The 23,083-nt window shown below is 44.1% G+C and overlaps 1 protein-coding gene across 1 annotated transcript in view; it reads right to left on the bottom strand.

The window, feature by feature from the left end:
* PTPN3 (protein tyrosine phosphatase non-receptor type 3) overlaps nt 1-23,083 on the bottom strand; it is a 192,350-nt gene that overhangs the window by 22,265 nt on the left and 147,002 nt on the right. Inside the window, exon 22 of the mRNA XM_074945195.1 lies at nt 6,871-7,017. Within this exon, the coding sequence (XP_074801296.1) occupies nt 6,871-7,017 (147 nt within the window). The remainder of the gene's footprint in view (nt 1-6,870; nt 7,018-23,083) is intronic.

Below are 23,083 nucleotides of genomic sequence, written 5' to 3'. Positions count from 1 at the left end.
AAAAGAGAATTCCCTATATTTCTTGACAAATCAGCTTTTTCAGGCACTGAGATTAAGTTCACATCTTCATGTGACCAGAAATATGTAATTCAAATGGTTTGGGAGAATGTGGGAAATAGTTTGTTCAATAGAATTTTTTCTCCCCTCATATTATAAGGGCCACTCAAACTAGACATAAGAAAGTACTTTGGAGATTGCTGCCCAAGAATTTTCTACTTCCATCTTTTGCCCATTAAGACAAGGATATACAAAGATCAGAATCCAATATATATATGAAAAAACTTTGCCATCTCACATGAAAACAACAACGATTTAGGTTATTTGGAAGCTAGTTCTGATGAATTATTTGCCCTATGAAATATTTAAAGGATCTGTGTTCAGCTCAGTGATTATTAAAACAGCACTTATACCATTGTGAACAGTGTATAATTACTTTAATTGATAAACACCATATACCTTAGACATTCAAGCTATACTTTCACTTTGATTTCCTCAAGATTTTCCTGATGACATTTTCTTCTACCAAACAGTTTTAAAACTTATCCCAACGACTTCCAAATAGCCACACTTTGTTAATAATTTGAAGTAATGTTTTTTTAAAATGTTTCTCCAAAATAAAGCTTGAAAGAAGGTATCCATTTTAATGGCATTTAAACAAGCCCCACTCCCATGCCTCGAAAACCATCCTGAACCGAATTTACTGAAAAATTATTTTAAAATGATCAGTTAGTAACAAGACTTTCAAAAAAAGTTGTGATCAAGATAAGAATATCATGCCTGCTAACAACGTTAGACTGAGATTTACTTACAAGTCAAAAAGGAGTGAAAAGTACAACCAAATCATATGATTACCTTTTAAGAAGGCTCAGAAAAGCACCACAATGAAGAAGCCTTTACCACGTTTATTGTCCCCTATTAAAAGGAACAGTCCAGCACTGATGCGGACATGGAAACCATGAGACAGACGCCACAACATGGATAAACGTGGAGGCTGTAACTTTATTAAAAGCCAGTGGGGAACCACTCCTGAACCGACCTGGCAGGGCTGTTTGCACTGCAAATTTCAACTGGGCACCAGTGGCTCTAGATTCTTGAAGCATAGGGGTGGGACTGAAGGCAGTGTCCCTTTTATACCCTCCTGCCTGTTTGGGATGCTGATCCCCTACTACTTCCCCCTCCTCCGCTCAGGAGGCTGGAGAAATGAGATGAGGAAAGCCACATGCTGCACAACACATGCCCACTTCTGCACAATGCTGTACTCTGGGCCCAAACTCAAAGTAGCCTTTTAGGTTACAGGGACCTTACATTGGACCCTGTTTAACCCACCGACCCCACTGGAACCCATCAAAGCTGCGACAATGTAATTTAACCCCACCCTCCAAGTGGACCTCTGATGCTGGATGGAAGGTGAAACCCACCCCCACAGCAGTTTGCTACTAGGGGAAAGTCCCTTCCAGACCCCAAATAAAGTTTGGCAGTCAGCCTAGCTCCCTGAGTAAGAGTGCACATGGACCAGAGCCCATGTGGCTATTTGCCAGCAGCAAGAGCAAGCAGATGTCATCACCTCTCCTGCCCCTGCAGGCAAGAGCCAAATCAGCTGGCCTCTCATAGCCCTGTAGTTCAGTGGCAGGAGGACTGGGCGGGACAGGCTCCATTAATGGATGCCATGAGGCAGCCCATCCTGTGATACAGGGCAGTGGGGGGAAGGAATGACAAGTGCCCTCCCCATCCCTCATACATGCATAGAGCAGGGAGAGGAAGGGGGAGCCAGGGGAGCACCAGTAGCACTGCCTCAGGTACTCCTGCTTGCAATCTCCATTTTTCCTCTTTCACCCAGAGGAGGAAGGAAAAAGGATACTCTATCACCGCCATCAAAGATGCATCCCGGCTAGTGAAGTGAGCATGAGAAGATATCATATTCCATGCCACTAGGAGTTGTGCCTATTAATTTTTCATACCAATGCATGACATGAAAAATTCTTTGTTTCTCCACATGATCATTCTTCATATTTTTAAAATGTAAAATCATTAAAATCAGAATGGGGTTTATAAATGTTAATAGTGGGAACGGTGTAAGAAAACTAGCAGAGGCATACTCAGATATAATAATTGGGGTATCTGAAAAGAATCGTCTTTCATGCCCAATGGGGAAAACAGAGTTAAGAAATTGGGAAAACCGATGAGCAACTTTGGTTCACGTAAATGAGAATGTGTCGATTGTTGAACATATAAATATTTCTTTTTGAAGTGAAACATGTAAGACTGAATTGGAAAAAAAATCATCCCCGTAAATGACTGATTATGCCTCAATTTACAGGCTGAATTTAGGAAGCAAGGGCCAAAATCACTCCTGCTGATACAGGAAAGTGGAAGTTGCCTTCTGTGGCCCAGAGGGGTTTCATGCAAGGGTATACCTCTCAACCTTCAGGCTTGCCAGTGTGTGACACAAGCAATCACAATGAGCGACAAACCATAGAAATGTGGAACACCTGTGCTTTGTTGTATGTCATGCCATAAGTGACATTTATAAAGGTTTTTAACTGTAACAATATGTGAAAAGGCTTTTTTCTTATTGTGACACTTAAATAAACTAGTTTTTAAAAAAAGGAAACTAAGAAAACAAATTCCATCATATGCAGTCATAAGGACCCCTCACCTTCGCACCCTCACACACAGGTTGCCAGAAGGGCCTGAATTCTGGACCTTCAGATCCCCGCACAGATTTTTACCCTTGAAGCTACAGGATTATCTCATTTTTTGCAGTCCAGCCTCCAGGGAGGAATGTGATGCATATTTAGGCAGCATGTTACACAACTATTTGGTAGAAAGAAACAGAAAGTTGGAATCAGGACTCCTGGGTTCTGTCTCTGTCTGAAGTGCAATGGTGTTTAACGGCTGGAGCAGTACGAATGACAGAAGGAGTGTAGTGTCACCGCCCATCTAATCCAAGGGATTAAGTGCCATGGAAACACTGTACTGCAAGAAACTATGCTGGTGAGACATTCCTAGAATATCTGAGGTGAAATTCTGGGAATTTTACTACTGACTTCAATGGGGCCAGGATTTCACCCTTATAATTTAAATGTTCTTGTTTTTCCATTCTATAACAATATTTATTCTTTAAATATTAGGCTTCAATAAAGAAATATCTAATCTTTCTAAACACATTTTCACCTTGTAGATATCTGTAATTAACTGCCATCATTTTAACAGACAGAAACAGAACAAATCTAAATGCTTTTGCAGGGTTCTTGTTCACTGTGCCCATCAAAGAAGCACTATCAAAATATCTGGGGAGATGCAAGACAATTGTGAGTGGCCTGAAATCATCTTAGTCTAAAAAGCTGGAAATTGTATTTATGAATTCAATTTCTGACTGTCTGGGTAAGGCTGGCTGAGTTGCAGGGGCGAGTTCTTGCAAGCAACTGGAGGGCAGGCAACCCAATATAAGAAATAACTTATTTCTATTAGATCCATTAAAAAAATGAAGTGGGATTTCCAACAACAGTGTTACATTTCAGTATGTGTCAATTTGGTGCTCTCTATCCATATACACAGATACATTATAAAGTATAGATATTCTAACTATATTTTATATGTTAAAATATTACAGGTGACGTTTTTAGTGCCACTTATAGTTAAGCTTCCCTCACCCTTTCCAATATAAGACACTGTTTTCAGTTGCTTATAACTTTGCCAAACTTTAACTATTAGGACCAAAATATTTCATGCTGACTACTTTCCTCAGGCTTTATTTTATTTCATTTTTTAATTTCAACTGAAATAATTCAGTCATTTCTGAAAATAAAATTACAGGAAATACATTTTGCCCATGTTAAAAAAAACATTGTACAGATATTTCATCAAGTGCCTCTGTGCTTCGAGGCAGCGCTTGTAATGTAGCATAGATTGGTCCTAGTGTCAGATGTGCCTTTTGTTGTAACCAAAAAAACTGCCCAAATTTGGCTAAGTTACAGGCCTCCAAAAAGTCGCAGTTCACACATTGCTCAGTGGAGACTGGTTAGAGTTGGGCAGCTGAATTCTCTGAAGATTTCCTTTGCACTGGGCATTCTACAGCCCAGGGCTTGCAGTACTTCCTTTACAATGGCTCTTCTGGACAGCTGGGTGCCAGGCATCATAACTGAGAGCAGGGAGATTGTCCTGCGCTCTTCCTGCTGTAGGCAGCCTGGACAAGGAGGAAGCCACCTAACTAGAATGCAGAGGAGTGCAGAAAAAGGGGAAGACCTGGGAAAAAGGGGGCAGCAGAAGAAGGAATTAGGGAGCACACTCTTCCAGAACCTGGAACTGAACACTGGTGTCCTGAGTGTCTACATTTCTCAGCTGTCACTACATATCTGTGAAATCCATTGGCTAAATGTGTCTCTCATCCCCCTCAAGTGTTTGGTCCACTAAAAGGAGAGCAACCTTACCAGTTATTCCATTAGCTCAGGCAATGGAGATCCATGCTCTGGATTTAAAGGTACAGAGGCTACTGGTGACCTAAGCTAGGGGTCTGAATGGTTCAACATGTTATTTCTGTTTTTTGTTTGTTTGTTAAGAAACTTGGAAATTATATCTGCAAGATTACATTAAAAGGTTAAGGTTGTGAAATCAAGCACTAAGAAGTGGGGAAATGCCAATGTAAGGTTGCCCATGCAACCTTAATTTGCTCCTTCCCCCACACCTCATGTGTACGCATTGTGATACAGTCACACACTATTATGGTATGGTTATATACAATTTTTTTTCCTCTGGGACCCATTCTTAGTTCAGTGAATGGGCGGTCATCATTGGCACATTCAATACCTTTGTTACTGTACTTATACTAGTTGCAATAAAACTTTGTCCTTGCTAGAGTGTCACAAATGCAAAATTGCTCTTTGAGATGGTGAAACATCTTTTGCCAGAGTTAAGGTTTTTAATGATACTTCTGTGAATGGCTGTGTATACTTGACTGTACCTAAGGATCATGCCTTAACCCTTATGGCCTTAAGGACTTGTCCTCACTAAGGAATTGAAGAACAAAGCCTAAACTCCATCTTCAGAATTTATGTCTGCTCCAACTTCCCTGTCTTCTTCAGCTGCTCTCACTAACTTCCCAATTAGTACCTTAAATGGAACCTCCAAATATCCACTCCCAAATAAACCAGTTCCCAAACCAGATTCCCAACCAGAATCTCAGTTTCAGGAATTGACAGTGCACTGAGAGTTTACTTCGGGAACACAGTTATAGATTGAGGAGGATTTCTATCTGTAGGAAGGCAGGCAAAAGTCATGAGCTGTCCCACCTCCCAGGTGCCAGAAAAAAATGGTTATTAACCTTTCATATGTGTTGTTCTTTGAGATGTGTTGCTAATGTCCATTCCATGTGTGAGTGTGCCACATGCACAGTTGCCAGAGATTTTTCCATTGGTGGTATCTGTAGGACCGGCTCTAGTGTCCTCTGGAGCCATGCGTGTTTGTGCCCGCACCCTCTCACTTCCTTCTTGCCAGTAACTCTGACACAGGGGTAGGAGGGTGGGTCATGGAATGGACACTAAGAACTATATACACTAATTAGAATAACTCTGCAATATTTGACAGAAAAGTCCAAACCATTGGGAAAGAAGCCTTGCAAGACCAAGAAGGATCATTCCAGGCAACTGTCATGGGTAGTAAGAAGGATCTGAGAGGGTGCGAGGCCGGCAGGGCTCATTATGCTGGCGCACAGCTCCAGAGGACACTAGAGCCGGTTCTACAGATATCACGAAGAGCAAAATCTCCGGCAATTGTGCACGTGGTGCGCACACACCTGGCGTGGAATGGACAGAGCAAGCACTCAAAGAAGAACCTTTACTACTCAGAGCAGTGCTCCCTATTTGATCTACCTCCGAATCCTTACACACAGCAAGTTTCTATATCATCCATCCACTAGCTGGTCACTTTTTTGAACCGTAGTCCCCCAAACTGGTCTCACGCCCCACATTCGGGGGTGCATGGCGGGGCCTAGGGCAGCCCCTGCAGGGGGTGGTGAGGGAGTGCCACTCAGCCCCCACTCCAATCCCAGCTCCACTCTGGCTCTGGCCCCACCCCTAGTCCCAGCCACAGCTCAGGGGCCCTGCTCCTGACTGTGGCCTCGCTCCCTGAAAAAGTTTGGGGACCGCTGTTTTAGAAGTTACAGGGATTTTTCACTTCATGCATATTATAAATTAGAGAGCAAATACATTGTACACTGGAAATAGAAATATTTGCACTTTCGGATTTCCTATGATTCAGGGAGTCTATGAACTGATTTCAAAACCATAATTTAGTAAATCAGTTCTCTAACAGATTCTTCAAAGCAGTTTTAAGAAAGGAGTCAAAATATTTTTTGTACAGATTCTCAACAACATAAGTAATTTAATTAGACTAAATTTTGGCTATGTGCTTTAGAGCAGTGCTACTCAAAGTGGTGGTCCGTGGACTGATGCCGGTCCGCAAGCCATCAGCTGCAGGTCTGCGCGTACACTGGAAAAAAAATGCCGGTCCCCCACATCAGATAGCTTGAGAAGCACTGCTTTAGAGGGTATTCTCTAACTCCTCTCACATGATGTTTTCAGAAAAGCAGGTATCAGAATCTGCCATTTTAATATTTTATACATTTTCACACACAGAGTGGTAGGAAACAAGCCGCTGGCCTAACTGCTTTTTATTCAGGAGAGGGGATAAGAAACAAAGTTCAAAAAGTGTAGCAAACAGTATATTACAGGAAGACACAAGCTTCTTTAGCAGAAAGGATTTCAATGTAAACCAGCTTCGATAGTCAAGACCAAACACAATTTAGACATAAATGTTTAATTACTTTGGGACTGAGGTGAACTGCAAGCTTCAAGAGAGGATATACACACTTACCCGTCCTCGTTCGGTGAGGGTTGTCAACATGATGATCAGCGACAACCTATGATCCCAGACTACCTGCCAGAAGTGTGCACAGGTATGTGGAAGAGGACCTTGAGTGGCGATATATCTGTTCACAATGCCAGCAGAAGGAATTTCCATCTGTCAGGAGAAAGAACACCCTACCTCTCAATACTCAAATGCTCAATGTAATATTGTTTTCTTGTTTAAAATAACTTTCACAAAGATGATCTTCTGAAGGAAGTTTAAAGAAACAAGTTGACTAACAAGATTAACAAGTTCACCTTAAATATCTTATAGAATATCACAATAAAATATCTTATAGAATATCACAATATTTGATTACTAATTTAAAATGGACCAAAATCACATGCTGAAACACAGCAATTTCTTTTAAATGATTTTTCTACACAGCAATGAAACCTAGTTACAAACTCACTTAGATCCTTGAAGCCATTTACAAACTGATGAGTGTAACATACAAATCATAACAACTTAGTTAATCTAAAATAAAAGGTTATGGAATGACTTGCTAAATTTACTCTCAACAGGCAAACATTTTGAATTCTCTTGAAAATGTTTTACTTATCCTGTTGTACAATTTTACAACCTATAATTCTTTACTATCCCTCCCACATCTTAAAAGAAAAAATATACTTACAAAAAAATCTCATGTTTTCTTCTGCTTCTCAGCATTTACCCCTATATTTAGCTTCTCAACAGCTAAACCTGTCAACCACAGCAGCACTTCTCAATGCTTTTCCCATTCATGACCTAAAACCCAGCTGCAGGGGTCAAACTGTGCTGATATGTGGTGGTTTGATAAACTGGTATATTTATCTGGAGAATGTCTTCTTGTGCTCCAGAATATACATGATCATTTATTAAAAAAATCTCTCTCTCTTATGGTTGAAAACCTTCAAAAGGTAAACTGATGCAGAGAGGTGGCGCAAATCTGCAGTTAGCCTTAAATAATTACTCTCAGAGAAATATAAACTGACCCTATTCATTTCAATATGCCATTAAGTCTGAAATCTAATTATGATGATTTAAGTGCCAACTTGATTATTTCATTGCTAATCAAAGCAAATGAGAAAGGAGATGGACATTATGCATACAGACACTCCCCGACTTACGCAATCGTTCTGCTCCGGAATGCCTTGCGTAACTTGAATGTTATGTACGTTGGAAATGTATACCCGACCATTACACCAAACCAAACCAAACCAAACCAAACACCCTCCTATTTTTAGCTTAGGGAAGTTTTTCCAAAAGTGCGGATTTGCATCTAAGTCGGGTCTTACAGAGGCTTCCTGGGTTATGCATCTGCTAAGAGGGTAAAATCCCTTTTTGGCGCCTCAAGTGGGTGGAGTTTGGTTTGTGGGCAGAGTACTAATACTTCTATTTTCCAATTTCTATTTGGATTCAGATTCTCAGGGCAATCACTCACAACTCAAACACACAAAAATGCTTTTAATACAGTTAGGCCAACTAGAGGAACAATCCAGACTTTCCGCATAGCTCCTGCGTCACACAAGTGAACATGTTAGCTACTTGTATGAGGGCACATACTCACAAAAGGAATCGGGCGCTGGGAGAGTAAGGGGGTAAACAATAAGAAGTTCATAAGAAGCAATAACGATGGTTCTTCGAGACAAGTCCACCTATGGGTGCTCCACTGTAGGTGTATGTGTGTCCCTGCACTGCTGATTGGAGAATTTTCGTAGCAGTGTCTATTTGGCCCACACATCCACTACCTCACCTCTCCCCCCTCACCTTGTGGTCTGCCACAAGGCTAACCAGTGTTCCTTCTCAGTTCCTTCTCTACCACAGAGAGTATGATGAGAACTCCAAAGCAGAGGGGAGGAGGGTGTTCATGGAGCACCCCAGGGGGACATATCTTGAAGAACCATTGTTACTGCACAAGGTAACTACTACTTCTTTGAATAGTGTCCCTATGAGTGCGCCACGGTAGGTGACTCCTGAGAAGTCTGCCCTACTGGAGGCTGGGGCTTCAGAGTCGGGTCTCTGATGGATGACAGTATCGTGGCACTGAATCTGGCATCTGTAGTAGAGTTCCCCAGGATGGCAGAGTGTTCGGCAAATGCATGCGCAGATGCCCAGATACCAGCGCTGAAGATTTCTGATATAGGGATACCCTTGGAGAAGGCGATGCACGAGGAAACCAATCTCATAGAATGTGTGCAGATTACAGATGGAGGTGCTAAATTGCAAATCTGATAACAGAGCTTGATAGAGTTCGAGGCCCATTAAGAGAGCTTTTGAGCTGAAATCGTGTGCCTCTAGATCTGTCTGCGATGGAGAGGAAGAGTCTCAGATTTTCTAAAAATTCTTGTCCTATCCAAATACAAGGCCCAGACTCCTTACGTCGAGTGTATGGAGGATGGCTTCCCTATTATCCTGGTGAGGTTTGGGATAAAAGGTAGGAAGGTGAATTAGTTGGTTCACGTGAAATGCGGAAGTCACTTTGGCGGTGAACTTTGGATGTGGTCTAAGCATGATGTTGTCGAAGACCAACACTGTGAAGGGTGGACGCGTCATCACGGCTGTTATCTCCTCTAGCCTTCTTGCCGAGGTAATGGTGACCAGGAACACCTTCTTCATGGAAAGATGAATTAAAGAACAAGTGGCCATGGTTCAAAGGGCAGTCTAGTCAGTTCTTTTAATACTAGATTGAGATCCTGTTGTCAGAATATGTCACAGAGTACCGTTGTCTCTCTCTCTCTCGGTCGTGTGGGAATCTGCAGCTGAGACTGTTCACTGCCATGTTGTGTACTGGCAGGTAAGCTGCTGATACTGTAACATTATGGGAAATAAACCAGTTCCATAGCTTTAGTGCTTCCATTCAAAGGGAGAGGAAGCTGAAGGCAATGTCTGGCAGACATTTGAAGGCTGGATTGCACTGTCTCTGTAAGTGATGCCATCTTGATGGTTTATGTAATACATGCATGCTATGTTGTCCGTCATGACCTTTGTGAGCGTACCTCTGATCAGCAAAAGGAAATGAGCACATGCATTTCTGACCACTCTGAGCTTGAGTAGATTGATGTGAAGGCATGTCTCAGATGGAGACCATTTGCCCTGCACTGTGAGATCACTGAGATGTGTGCCCCATCCTACGAGGGATGCCTCAGTGGTGAGAAGTAGTGATGGAGAAGGATGCACAAACAGGATTCCCAGGCAGGTGTTTGTCAGCACTGTTTGCTTTTGGTGGGCATAGATAGGATTTTGTCTTTGTTCAGTCTGTAAACTGAATTGAAGCATGATTGGAGGCATTTCATGCAAAGTTTGGAAAGAGCTATCCCAGATGTGCTCATGGCCAGGTGCCCCAGAAGTGGAAGGTAGCGTCTGGCTGATATTTGAGGACTGGATTGCACCGTCTCTAAGTGTGGAAAGACTGAGGAATCTCTGTTGTGGAAGGAGTGCTCTTGCTCAGACAGAGTCGAGACTGGCTCCTATGAATTCTAGTCTCTGCCCTGGTCTATACTATGGGGTTAGGTTGAATTTAGCTGTGTTAGGTCGATTTTAAAATGAATGCGTCTACACAACCAACCCCGTTCCGTTGACCAAAAGGGCTCTTAAAATCAACTTCTGTACTCCTCCCCGGTGAGGGGAGTAGCGCTAAAATCGACCTTGCTGGGTCGAATTTGGGGTAGCGCAGACGCAATTCGACGGTATTGGCCTCCGGGAGCTATCCCAGAGTGCTCCAATGTGACCGCTCTGGACAGCACTTTGAACTCCGATGCACTTGCTAGGTACACAGTAAAAGCCCCGGAAAATTTTAAATTTCATTTCCTGCTTGGTCAGCGTGACGAGCTCAGCAGCACAGGTGACCATGCAGTCCCCCCAGAATCGCAAACAAGCTCCAGCATGGACCGAAAGGGAGACACTGGATTTGATTGCTGTATGGCGAGAAGAATCTGTGCAGGTCGAACTCAGATCAAAAAGAAGAAATGCTAATATCTATGCCAAAATCGCACAGGGCATGGTGGAGAGAGGCTACAACAGGGACACATAGCAGGGGGACCCTACCACTACCCCACCACTGTCTGTGGACACCTGCAAGGGGGGAGTCTCACACAACAGGGAGTAGGATTTTGTGGGTGATGATGATGATGAGCAGAATGTGCAGCAGGCAAGCAGTGAAGCCGTTCTCCCCAGCCACCAGGACCTTTTCATCAGCCTAGAGCCAAGGCGGGATCCCCGACTCTGAAGCTGGAGAAGGCACCTCTGGTGAGTGCACATTTGTGACTACAGTACAGGGTTTAAAAGCAATAGCGTTTAATGTTTGATTTGCCCTGAAGAATTGGGATGCATTCGCGGCCAGTAAGCTACCCAAAAAGTCTGTTAATGTGTCTGGGGATGGAGCGGGAATCCTCCAGGGACATCTCCATGAAGCTCTCCTGGGGGTACTCTAAAAGCCTTGGCAGAAGGTTTCTGGGGAGGCCTGCCTTATTTCGTCCTCCACGGTAGGACACTTTACCACGCCAAGCCAGTAGCAAGTAGTCTGGAATCATTGCAGCACAAAGCATGGCAGTGAATGGTCCTGGGTTTTGGTCGCATTCAAACAACATTTGATCTTTATCTTACTGTGTTAGCCTCAGGAGAGTGATATCATTCATAGTCACCTGGTTGAAATAGGGGAATTTTTGTAATGGAACAGTAAAAGGACCCCGTTCATGCTGGGTTGTTTGCGCTTGGCTAAAAGGGATCATCCCGGAGAATAGCCACGTGGCGGGGGGAGGGGTGAAGGGATCATCCCAGAGAATAGTCATGTGGTAGGGTAGGGGGAGGTGTGTGCTGCACTTCCACCCGGAAACCGCAGCTCCTCCTTTTAAATGTGAAACCCAACCGGCATTGCTTGCTATGGGAAAGGATGGTGCTGCAGTTTCAAACCATTCCCACATGTTACGAAGGCGGAAGAAGCCAACTCCGCGTACCAAAAAGGCTTACCATGGCTTCCTGGAAACTGAATTCTGTTGCCCAGCCATGTGTGATGTGCTACCACACCGGCAGGCACTCTATATAAAAGGCAAAATGCGACCTTCTACCTAAACCACATGTGCTGTGAATTGCTTGATTCACTGTGAAAGAGTTCTGTTTTGTTCTCAGAAATGTATCATTTAAATTTTACTCTCCCTTTTTATCTCCCCCCAGGTGCAAATGTTTCTATGCTCCCCCTATCATCTCCATCCCTGAGGTTATCGCAGATTAGAAGGCGAAAAAAAAGCACTCGTGATGACACGTTTTCTGAGCTCATGCAGTCCTCCTGCACTGATAGGGCACAGCTTAATGCATGGAGGCATTCAATGGCAGAGACCAGGACAAAGTATTAAGTGAGTGCGAAAAGCAGAGGCAGGAGGCGATGCTGAGGCAAATGGGGGAGCAAATGGACATGATGAAGCATCTGTTGGAGCTGCAGGAAAGCCAACAAGAGCACAGACCCCCACTGCATCCATTGTATAACCGCCTGCCCTCCTCCCCAAGTTCCATATCCTCCTCACCCAGACACCCAAGAACGCAGGGGCAGAGGCTCCGGGCACTCCAGAGGATGGCCCAAGCGACAGAAGGCTGTCATTCAAATAGTTTTGATTTGTAGTGTGGCTACAATAAGCAATGTGGCCTTGTCCTTCCCTCCTCCTGCACCTCACCCACCCCACCCGGGGTACCTTGTCAGTTATCTCACTTTTTTTTTTTTTAACTAATAAAGAAAGAATGCATGGTTTCAAAACAATAGTTACTTTATTTCCTTTGCCAGCTGTGATCAAAGGGGGAAGGGTGGTTGGCTTACAGGGATCAATCAACAAAAGGGGCGGGTTTGCAGCAAGAAGAAACACACACAGCTGTCACACTGTAGCCTGGCCAGTCATGAAACTGGTTTCCAAAGCCTCTCTGATGTGCAGCGTGCCTAGCTGTGCTCTTCTAATCGCTCTGGTGTCTGGCTGCTCAAAATCGGCCGACAGGCGATTTGCCTTAACCTCCCACCCCGCCATAAACGTCTCCCCCTTACTCTCACAAATATTATGGCGCACACAGCAAGCAGCAATAACAGTGGGAATGTTGGTTGCGCTGAGGTCTAACCTAGTCAGCAAACAGCACCAGCGAGCTTTTACACGTCCAAAGGCACATTCTACCACCATTCTGCACTTGCTCAACCTATAGTTGAACTGCTCCTTACTACTGTCCAAGCTGCCTGTGTACGGCTTCATGAGCCATGGGAGCAAGGGGTAGGCTGGGTCCCCAAGGATAACTATTGGCATTTCAATATCCCCAGCGGTAATTTTCTGGTCTGGGAAGTAAGTCCCTTCTTGCAACTGCTCGAGCAGCCCTGAGTTCCTAAAGATGCAAGCGTCATGCACCTTTCCCGGCCATCCCATGTTGATGTTGGTGAAACGTCCCTTGTGATCCACCAGTGCTTGCAGCACCATTGAGAAGTACCCCTTGCAGTTTACGTATACTGGTTGGCAAGGTGGTCCGGTGCCAAGATAGGGATATGTGTTCCGTCTATTGCCCCACCACAGTTAGGGAACTCCTTTGCAGCAAAGCCATCCAGTATGACCTGCACATTACCCTTGATAGCAGAAGTTAGTGATTGCATTGGCTACTTGGATCACAGCAGTCCCCACAGTAGAATTGCCCACTCCAAACTGATTCCCGACTGACCGGTAGCAGTCAGGCGTTGCAAGCTTCCACAGAGCTATTGCCACTCGCTTCTCAACTGTCAGGGCAGCTCTCATCTTGGTATTCCTGCAATTCAGGGCGGGGGAAAGCAACTCACAAAGTTCAAGGAAAGTGGCCTTACGCATGCGAAAGTTTTGCAGCCACTGTGAATCATCCCATACCTGCAATGCTATGCGGTCCCACTAGTCTGTGCTTGTTTGCCGAGCCCAGAATTGGCGTTCCACTGCTGCCATTATGTCCCAATTGCCACAGCCCGTGCTTTCAGGAATGTCTGTGCCCATGTCCTCATCACAATTGTCCTCGTGCTGGTCTCTTAGCCCAGTTCTGCACATACTCCAGGATAATGCGTGAGGTGTTTACAATGCTCACAACAGAAGCGGTGAGCTGGGCAGGCTCCATGCTTGCTGTGGTATGGTGTCTGCACGGGTAACCCAGGAAAAAAGGCACGAAAGGATTGTCTGCCGTTGCTTTAATAGAGGGAGAGAGGGGCGGGCGACTGATGACATGTACCCAAAACCACCCTCGACAATGTTTTTGCCCCATCAGGCATTGGGAGCTTACCCCAGAATTCCAATGGGCAGTGGAGACTGTGGGAACTGTGGGATAGCACAGTGCACCGTGTCTTAAGCCGATGCTAGCCACGGAATTGAGGACACACTCTGCTGACTTAATGCGCTTAGTGGGGACATACACAATCGACTGTATAAAATCGATTTCTAAAAATTGACTTCTATAAAATCGACCTAATTTCGTAATGTAGACATATCCTCTGTTTTGGTATTAATGTCGATTTTCGTAGGCCCATTGATTTGTAGGCCCAGATTCTTGAATAGATCCAGAGTGGCATGGTGCTTCGATGAAGGAAAATGCCCTGAGGGGACAATCATCCAGGTAAGGGTAAATCATAATATCCTGGGAGTGTAGGTGGGCTGCCACCACAGAGAGGACCTTGGTGAACACTCTGGGGGCCAATGAGAGGCCAAAAAGGGAGTATCCTGTACTGGTAGTGGTCCTGAGCTAGTGTGAACCTGAGCTATCTTCTGAAATACGGTAAGATAGAAATGTGGAAGTAAGCATCTTGGAGGTTGAGGACCATGAACCAGTTTCCCTTTTCTAACGCTGGAAAAATCATCACCAAAGTGACTGTATTGAATTTCTGAGCCTTGACAAATTTGTTGAGCTCCCTGAGGTCTAGTATGGGTCTCCAACCTCCCTTTTTCTTGGGTATCAGGAAGCAGAAAGAGTAAAAGCTTTTGTGTCTATATGTAGGGACACTAGTTCTATGGCACGTACATTGAGGAGGTGGTCTATCTCTTGTCATAATAGGCTCTTGTGACAAGGGTCCCTGAAGAGGGGCAGGGAAGGGAGTTTGGGGGGCAGGAGGAGGGAGGTGAAACGATGGAGTACCCATCTCAAATAATCTCAAGTACCTGTTTGTCAGAGCGTATCCGTTCCCAGGTCCTGTGGAACAAGGCGAGATGGCATCCATATGGATGAGAGGTGTTTTTCAGTGCTTGATGCTACTGAAGAGAGTGGTCTGACAGCACCTCGACCAACCTATCAAAATTATCATTGAGGTGGACAGCTGTGAAGAAGTAGGTTGAGGGCCTTTCTGTTTGGAAAAACTGGATTTCTTTCTTTGGGGTTCATACGAGCGTTCGGATGAATATTGTGATGAGTGGGGCCTGAACAAAGGCTGAGGACTATACTTTCTCTTCTACCCAGGGTGCAGATTCCGAGCAATTGAAGAGTAGCCCTGGAATATTTTAGGGTGTGGAGGGAAGCGTCTGTCTTTTCCGCAAAGAGCTTTGTACCTTCAAAGGGAAGTTCCTCTGTGGTTGTTTGCACATTTTTGTGGAAACCAAGTAAGTGAAGCCAAGAGACTCATCTGATCACGAAGGAAGTGGAAATGGAATGTTCCGCCACGTCAGCTGCATTGAGTGCAGACTGGAGTGATGTCTTTGCCACTAGTTGGCCTTTGTTAATGATGGCTTTGAATTAATCCTTGTGAGAATCTGGGGGCTACTCAATAAAGGAATTGAGTTTTGAGTAGTTGATGTAATCATATTTTGCCATTAAGGCTTGATAGTTTGCTATACGGAACTGTAGAGTCGCTGAGATGTATATTTTTCTCCCAAAAAGATCGAGGTGCTTCCAATCCCAGTCAGAGGGTGTGGATTTCAGATGATGATGATGGTCCTCTTGAATTCACAGCATCCACAGTGATAAAATTGGGGGGCAGCTGGGAGAAGAGAAATTCTGTGCCTTTCGCTGGCATGTAATGTTTTTTAGTGGCCCTCTTGCACGTTGATAGGACCAATGCCGGAGTCTGCCATCTGAGTTTGGCAGGCTCCAAGAGGGCCTCATTAATAGGGAGGGCTACTTTGGACTACGCAAAGATGTGTAGAATGTCCAATAGTTTATGGTGTGGTTTGGTCATCTCTTGTAATGGTAGTTGTAATGCATCTGCCACCCTCTGAGCTAGCTCCTAGAAAAGCATGAAGTCATCTGCTAACGATGGAGGAGGGGGCATCACTATCTCGTCTGGTGATGAAGATCAGAAGTTGGTCTGGGAGGTAATCTCCTCCTCAACTTCAGCCTTTTGTTCCTCTCCTAACAGTGCAGCGGTGCTCGGACACCCTCGATGTGGTGGCCAAAGGAAGGTGTCTCATGGACTACTGATAGGCCATGCTAGAGCCCGGAGAGGCACAGTATCTGTGCGCTAGCCAGGGGTCCCAGTAAGGGCACTGAGAGGGTAGGAAGGGCCCTGGAGGTTGGTAACACAGATGCCCATACCAAGGAGCCTGGGGGTCAGAGGGTACAGTTGAAAGGTCTGTCACCTACCAGAAGTCCAGTGGTGTTGCAGTCGTCAGTACCCGTAGCATTTGGTGGTGCTGAGATGTCTGCACCAGAGTTGGCGATCTTAATCACGCAGTCTGCCGGTGGTACTGGAGTGGATTCTCTAAATTTTCTCATACCGAGACAATACCAATTATTCCTGGCCTGTGCCCATCAGGTCTTTAGGCAGCCCAACACTTTCTGTCGGGGTGGTACCGTGCAAAGCCCTTGGTACTGGATTTAGATGGCTTCAATGCCATCAGTACTAATGACACCAAGCGAGCCGGATATCATTTTTGGCTCGGTTGGGGCTCGCTGTGGGAACTTATGGCTCTTTTCTTAGAGGCCTTGTGAGAGTGGCTTGTGGTTGGCTTCTTAGGCTCCCCTCCCTTAGATGTAGAGGGTTGCGGTGAGGATTTCTACTGTCTGGAGAATTGGCACAGCTCCGAGGGTAACTGGAGGGCCCCTTCCATTAAGAGAAGCTGGAGTCTCAGTTCTCTATCTTTTCTGGATCTGGGTTTCAATTGTTGGCAAAAACCCACACTGCTGTGGAATGTGGCTCTCTCCCAGACAGCAGACGCACTGCAAATGTCAGTCACTGGGATAGATTCTTTGCAATTGAGACACTTCTTGAAGCCTAATGAACTGGGCATACCCTGTCCAGGGGTGTCCCCAGATGCAGGGGCTAGGGGGTCAAAGAAACAAAGTTGTGTTGTTGGGGGTTTTTTTTAGCTAAATAAACAAATAGAATATAAAGGAGTGAAAAAAGAAAATGGAGCTCTAAAAGATTAGATAAACTATTAGCAATTCTATAGAAGGTAACCATCTACTTATGAACAGCTCCATTTATAGCCAGGGGCAGTTGAAAAAGAACTGAGGCGGTTTCACCCGGGCAACGCTGGTTAGCCTTGTGGCAGACCACGAGGGCCAGGGCAGTGCATGGGCGGGCCTAAAGGACACTGCTACCAAAATTTTCTTAGCAGCAGCGCACGGACACAGATACACCTACAGTGGAGTACCCACAGGGACACTTTTCAAAAAAGATCATCACATTCTTATTTGCAAAGGACAGACCAGTGTTGAAAGGAAAGGAATATCCCTCCGGGACAGGGACCCCAGTCATTAACAAGAGACAGACAATGCTAGTGGGGGACTCAATTATTAGAAAGATAGATAAGTTGGACTGTGTGATGAACAGGAGACCACATGGTGAATTGCCTAAAAAGTGCAAAGATAACAGATCTCACAAGACATTTAGACAGATTTATAGATAGCACTGGGGAGAAACCAATGGTCATGGTACATGAACTAACAGAGATCCTGGAGGTGAAATTTAGATAGCTGGGTAAGAAATTAAAATCCAGGACCTTCAAAGTAGAATTCTTTGACATGCTTCCAGTTGCATGCAGGACCAGTAAGACCTCAATGTGTGGATGAGACAATGGTGTAGGGAGGAGGGATTTAAATTTATTAGGAACCGAGAAACCTTCTGGGGAAGGAGTGACCTATACAGTGGGGATGGAATCCATCTAAACCAAATGGAACCAGACTGCTGGCATGTAAAATTAAAACTATTGCAGAGGATTTATTTTAAACTGAGAGCTGGATGAAAGACAACAGATGTCAAGGAGCACACAATTCCGATGGAGACATCCATTAAGGATTAATTTATTAAAGGCGGCACTCTTTATGCTAGTAAAGAGGATAGGAAAGAAGGTAGTAAAGTATAGGTAGGTACTAATGAGTAACAATTAAACAAGAGAGTCCCATTTAAATATGAAGGCAAGCAACTGAATATTGACAAAATGTACAAGTGCTTACATACAAATGCTACAAGTGCAAATGCTACCAAAATGGGTGAACTAAAGTATCTAGCATTAAATAAGGATATTGGCTATAATAGGCACCATACAAAATTAGTGGAATGAGGATAATCAATGGGACACAGTAATACCACAGGGAAAAAAAGAAAAGAAACAAGGAATGACAGAGTACGTCACATAGTGGGGGAGTGGCATTAAAGAATGCAGAGTCAAATGAGGTAAAAATCTTACAGGAAACAACTGTACCACAAAATCTCTACGAACAGAAATTCCATGCTTGAATAAAATGAGTATAGCAGTATGGATATACTACTGACCACCAGACCAGGATGGTGTCAGTAACTGTAAAACGTTAAGGGAGCTTAGAGGGTCTATGAAAGCAGAAAATGTAATAATACTGGGTGATTTCAACTATCCTCATACTGACTGGGTAAATGTCACCTCAGAGCGTGATGCAGAGATGATTTGTCTTGATTTAGTCCTAGGTGGAGCACATGATCTGGTTCAAGAAGTAACTACAGCTGAACCGCTCAGTAATAGTGACCATAATGTAACTAAATTTAACATCCTTTTAGGGGGGATAATACCAAAAAAGCCCACCACAGTAACCTTTAACTTTAAAAAAGAGAAACTACACAAAAGTGAGGATGCCCGTTAGATGGAAATTAAAAATAGCAGCATGGGGACTATTGAAAAACACCATAATAGAGGTTTCAGAGTAACAGCCGTGTTAGTCTGTATTCGCAAAAAGAAAAGGAGTGATCAGATCACTTAATCTGATGAAGTGAGCTGTAGCTCACGAAAGCTTATGCTCAAATAAATTGGTTAGTCTCTAAGGTGCCACAAGTACTCCTTTTCTTTTTACCATAATAGAGGTTCAGACTAACTGTATACTTCATATCAGAAAAGACAGTAAGAGTATCAAAAGAATGCCACCATGGCTAAACAGCAAAGTAATCGAAGCCATTAGAAGCAAATTGGCATCCTTTAAAATTTGGAAGTCAGCTCCTAGTGAGGATAATAGGAAGGTGCACAAACTCTGGCAGGCTAAGTGTAAAAATAGAATAAGGCAGACCAAGAAAGACTTTGAGAAGCGACTTCCTAGAGATGTAAAAATTAATAGTAAGAATTCTTTTAAGAACACCAGAAGCAGGAAGACTGCTGAAGAAATAGTGGAGCCACTAGATAACCAAGGTGTTAAAGGAGCACTCCAGGAAGACAAGGCCATTGTAGGGACACTAAATGAATTCTTCCCATCAGTCTTCACTGCAGAGGATGTAGGGGAGATATCCACATCAGAGATATCCTTTTAAGTGATAAACCTAAAGTACTGTCCCACACAGATGTGTCAATAAAAAAGGGTTTAGAACAAATTAGTAAATTAAACAGTATAAAAGTCACCCGGACCAGATGTTATTCATCGAGGAGTTTTGAAGGATCTCAAATATGAAATTGCAGAAATACTAACTGTAATATGTAATCTATTGCTGAACAAGCATATGTACCATATGACTGGAAGGAAGCTAATGTGATGCTGATTTTTAGAAAGGGTTCCAGAAGCGATCATGGCAATTACACCCTGGTGAGCCTAGATTCAGTATCAGGCAAATTACTAAAAACTATAGTAAAGAACAGAATGATCAGACGCATAGATACACACAATTTGTTGGGAAACAGTCAACATGACTTTTGTAAAATGAAGTCATGCCTCACCAATCAATTGGAATTCCTTGTGGGTGTCAACAAACACATCGACAAAGGTAATCCAATCAATATAGCATACTTCGATTTTCAGAAAACCTTTGACAAGGTCCCTCACCAAAGGTTCTTAAGCAAAGAAAGAAGCCGTGGGATAAGAGGAAGGGTTCTCTCATGGATCAGTCACTGGTTAAAAAATAGGAAACGAAGCATAGGGCTAAATGGTCAGTTTTCACAGTGGGAAGAGGTAAATGGCAGGGTCCCCCAAGGATCTGTTCTGAGACCAGTTCTATTCAACATATTCTAAAATGATCTGGAAAAAGTGGCGAACGGTGAGGTGGCAAAGTTTGCAGATACAAAATTACTCAGGATAGTCACATGTAAAGCAGACTGCAAAGAGTTACAAAGGGATCTCATAACTGGGTGATGGGGCAACAAAACTGCAGATGAAATTAATCGTTGGTAAGTGCAATGTAAAGTACATTGGAAAAAATAATCCCAACTACATGTATATAATGATGGGCTCTAAATAAGAGATGAGAGGAGTTACTCACCTTGTGCAGTTACTGAGGTTCTTTCAGATGTGTCCCCCTGTTGGTGCTGCACTTTAGGTGAGTCTGCATCCCCGTGACTGGAGATTCTTAGTAGCACTGCCTATTTGGGCTGCACATATGCTCCCCTTGTCTCGTGGCACCCCCTGGCAGCTATACAGCACTGTGTGGCCAAACCTCCCTCACTTCCTTCTCCACCCAGAGTGCTTGTCTGAACTCTGAAGCAGAGGAAAGGAGGGCAGGTAGCGGAGCACCCACAGGGACACACATCTCAAAGAACCTCAGTTACTGCACAAGGTGAGTAATCCTCTCTTCTTCGAGCTATCCCTGTGGGTGCTCCACTTTAGGTGAATCCCTAGCTGGAAGGATGGGTCTTCGGAGTTGGATCTGCAAGGGATGATAAAATAAGTTAGTCCTATAATAAAGCATCTGAGGTCGAGCCTTGCTCAATTGCATAGTGCTCTGTGAAGGGGTGGGCTGATGACCAGGTGGCTACTTTACAGATGTTCATGATGGACACATTGTTCAGGAAGGCTATTGAAGTGAAGACCGATCTGATGGAGTGTGTTCAAGTTCCCGGTGGGGGCTGCAGATCATGTTGGCAGTAGTAACGGTGAACGCGCCTGGAAATCCTCTGCTTAGATATGGCTGATCCTTTAGACCTTTCCGTAACAGAAAGAAATAACTTGGGTGACTTCCTGAAGGTTTAGTCCTTTCAGGATGGAATGCTAATGCCCGTCTGACATCTAGAGTGTGGAACACTGTCTCTCGTTTGTTCTCGTGAGGTTTAGGGAAGAAAGATGGGAGGTGGATAGGTTGATTCAGGTGGAATGAGGAAGGTATTCTGGGTACAAATGTAGGGTGTGGTCTTAAAGTGACCTTGTCTTTGAAGAAAATTGTCTATGGGGAGTATGCCATGAGAGTCCCTAATTCTCCTACACATTGTGCCGATGTGATGGTGACGATGAAGACCACCTTCATCGATAGGTGCATAAATTAACTTGTTCCCATGGGTTCGAATGGGGGACCAATGAGACAGAGTAGTACTAGGTTAAGGTCCCAGGGTGGAGTGGGAACTTGTATTTCAGGATAAAGGTTTCAAATACCCCTAAGGAACCATTTAGTGATAAGATGGGTGAAAACTGAGAAGCCATGAACTTTGTGATGGAAAGCTGCGATGGCTGTAAGGTGTACTCTAAGTGAGCTCGATGATAGTCCTGATTTCTTTAGCTCCAGTATGTAATCTAGTACCAGTGGCAAGGGGGAGGTAATAGCTATGGCTTGCCGGTTCTGGCACTGTATGTGGAATCTCTTCCATTTGTGCAGGTAAACATAATGTGTAGTCGACCTTCTGCTATTTAATAGTATGTCCCTTACACCTTCTGAATAGGTCATTTCATTGTCCTGGGACCATGGAGGAACCATACCTTCAGGTGGAGGATCTCTAGGTTCAGATGGTGAACCTGGCCTGCATCCTGAGACCAGAGATATGGAAGAGGAGGACTAGCGAGTGGTGGGCATACCACCATCTGCAACAGGTAAGGGAACCAAGTTTGTCTGGGCCATGTAGGAGTTATCAAGATGACTACGGATTGTTTGGCCTTCATCTTGTGTATTACCCTGGATATCAAGGAGGTAGGGGGCAAGCAGATGCACATCCCATTTGATAAGGAAAGCATCTCCTAGAGCAGTGGTTCTTAACCCGGGGTACAAGATGCCCTTTCTATGGGTGCGAGACATGCCAGATTTTTTTAGAAGGTAAATAATTGAAAACACAAATTAAGCACAGGCACGTAAGTACAACTACTTTGTTTCATCAAACCTATGTATTTATTAACATTAGACTTTTTTTAATGATTACTGTAATATACAAACAAAAATATATCTAGGTTTAAAGAACTGACCTACTTCAACGATTTTTGATAAGGGGTGCGAGAACATATTTTGAGAACCAAAGGGGTGCAGGCTGCAGTAAAGGTTAAGAACCACTGTCCTAGAGATTGGGAGGCCAATCCTATTCTTGAGCAGAACTGTGGACACTTGGCATTCTGGGCTGTAGCAAAAAGGTCTATACTTGGGAAACCCCAATGTCTGAACATATTCTGTCAGACCATGATATTTATTTCCCACTTGTGGTCCTCAGAGAATTTTCTGCTTAGTGCATCTGCTGTGGTGTTTTGACATCCTGGTAGACAGGTAGCTGATATGTTGATGTTATGATGGACGCACCAGTTTCATAATCTCAGTGCTTCAGGGCAAAGGGAATGTGACCTTGCTCCCCCTTGACAATTTATATAAAACATGCAAGTGATGATGTCTTTCAGGACCTTGAGGGTCTTGCTCCTGATCAGAGATAAAAAATGTGAGCATGTGTTGCAGACTGCTTACAGTTCCAGTAAATTGATATGTAATGTTGACTCCAAGGGGGACCACCTGCTACTTGTGTGGTTGTTCATGGCAGCACAGTCTTCAGCACAGGCTGTGCAAGCCTGCCTGGAAACCCTGGGTACGTACTTGCATTTCTAACAGATACTGAAGCCCATGTTGTCACAGCTTCACTGCTATTTTTATCGCTCCATTTAGATTAAATCTAGT

Source organism: Natator depressus, chromosome 2 (genome assembly GCF_965152275.1).
Source record: "Natator depressus isolate rNatDep1 chromosome 2, rNatDep2.hap1, whole genome shotgun sequence".
NCBI classification, from domain to species: domain Eukaryota; kingdom Metazoa; phylum Chordata; order Testudines; family Cheloniidae; genus Natator; species Natator depressus.
Note: the sequence above shows the minus strand (reverse complement) of the source record. Positions and strands in the feature narration are given on the sequence as shown.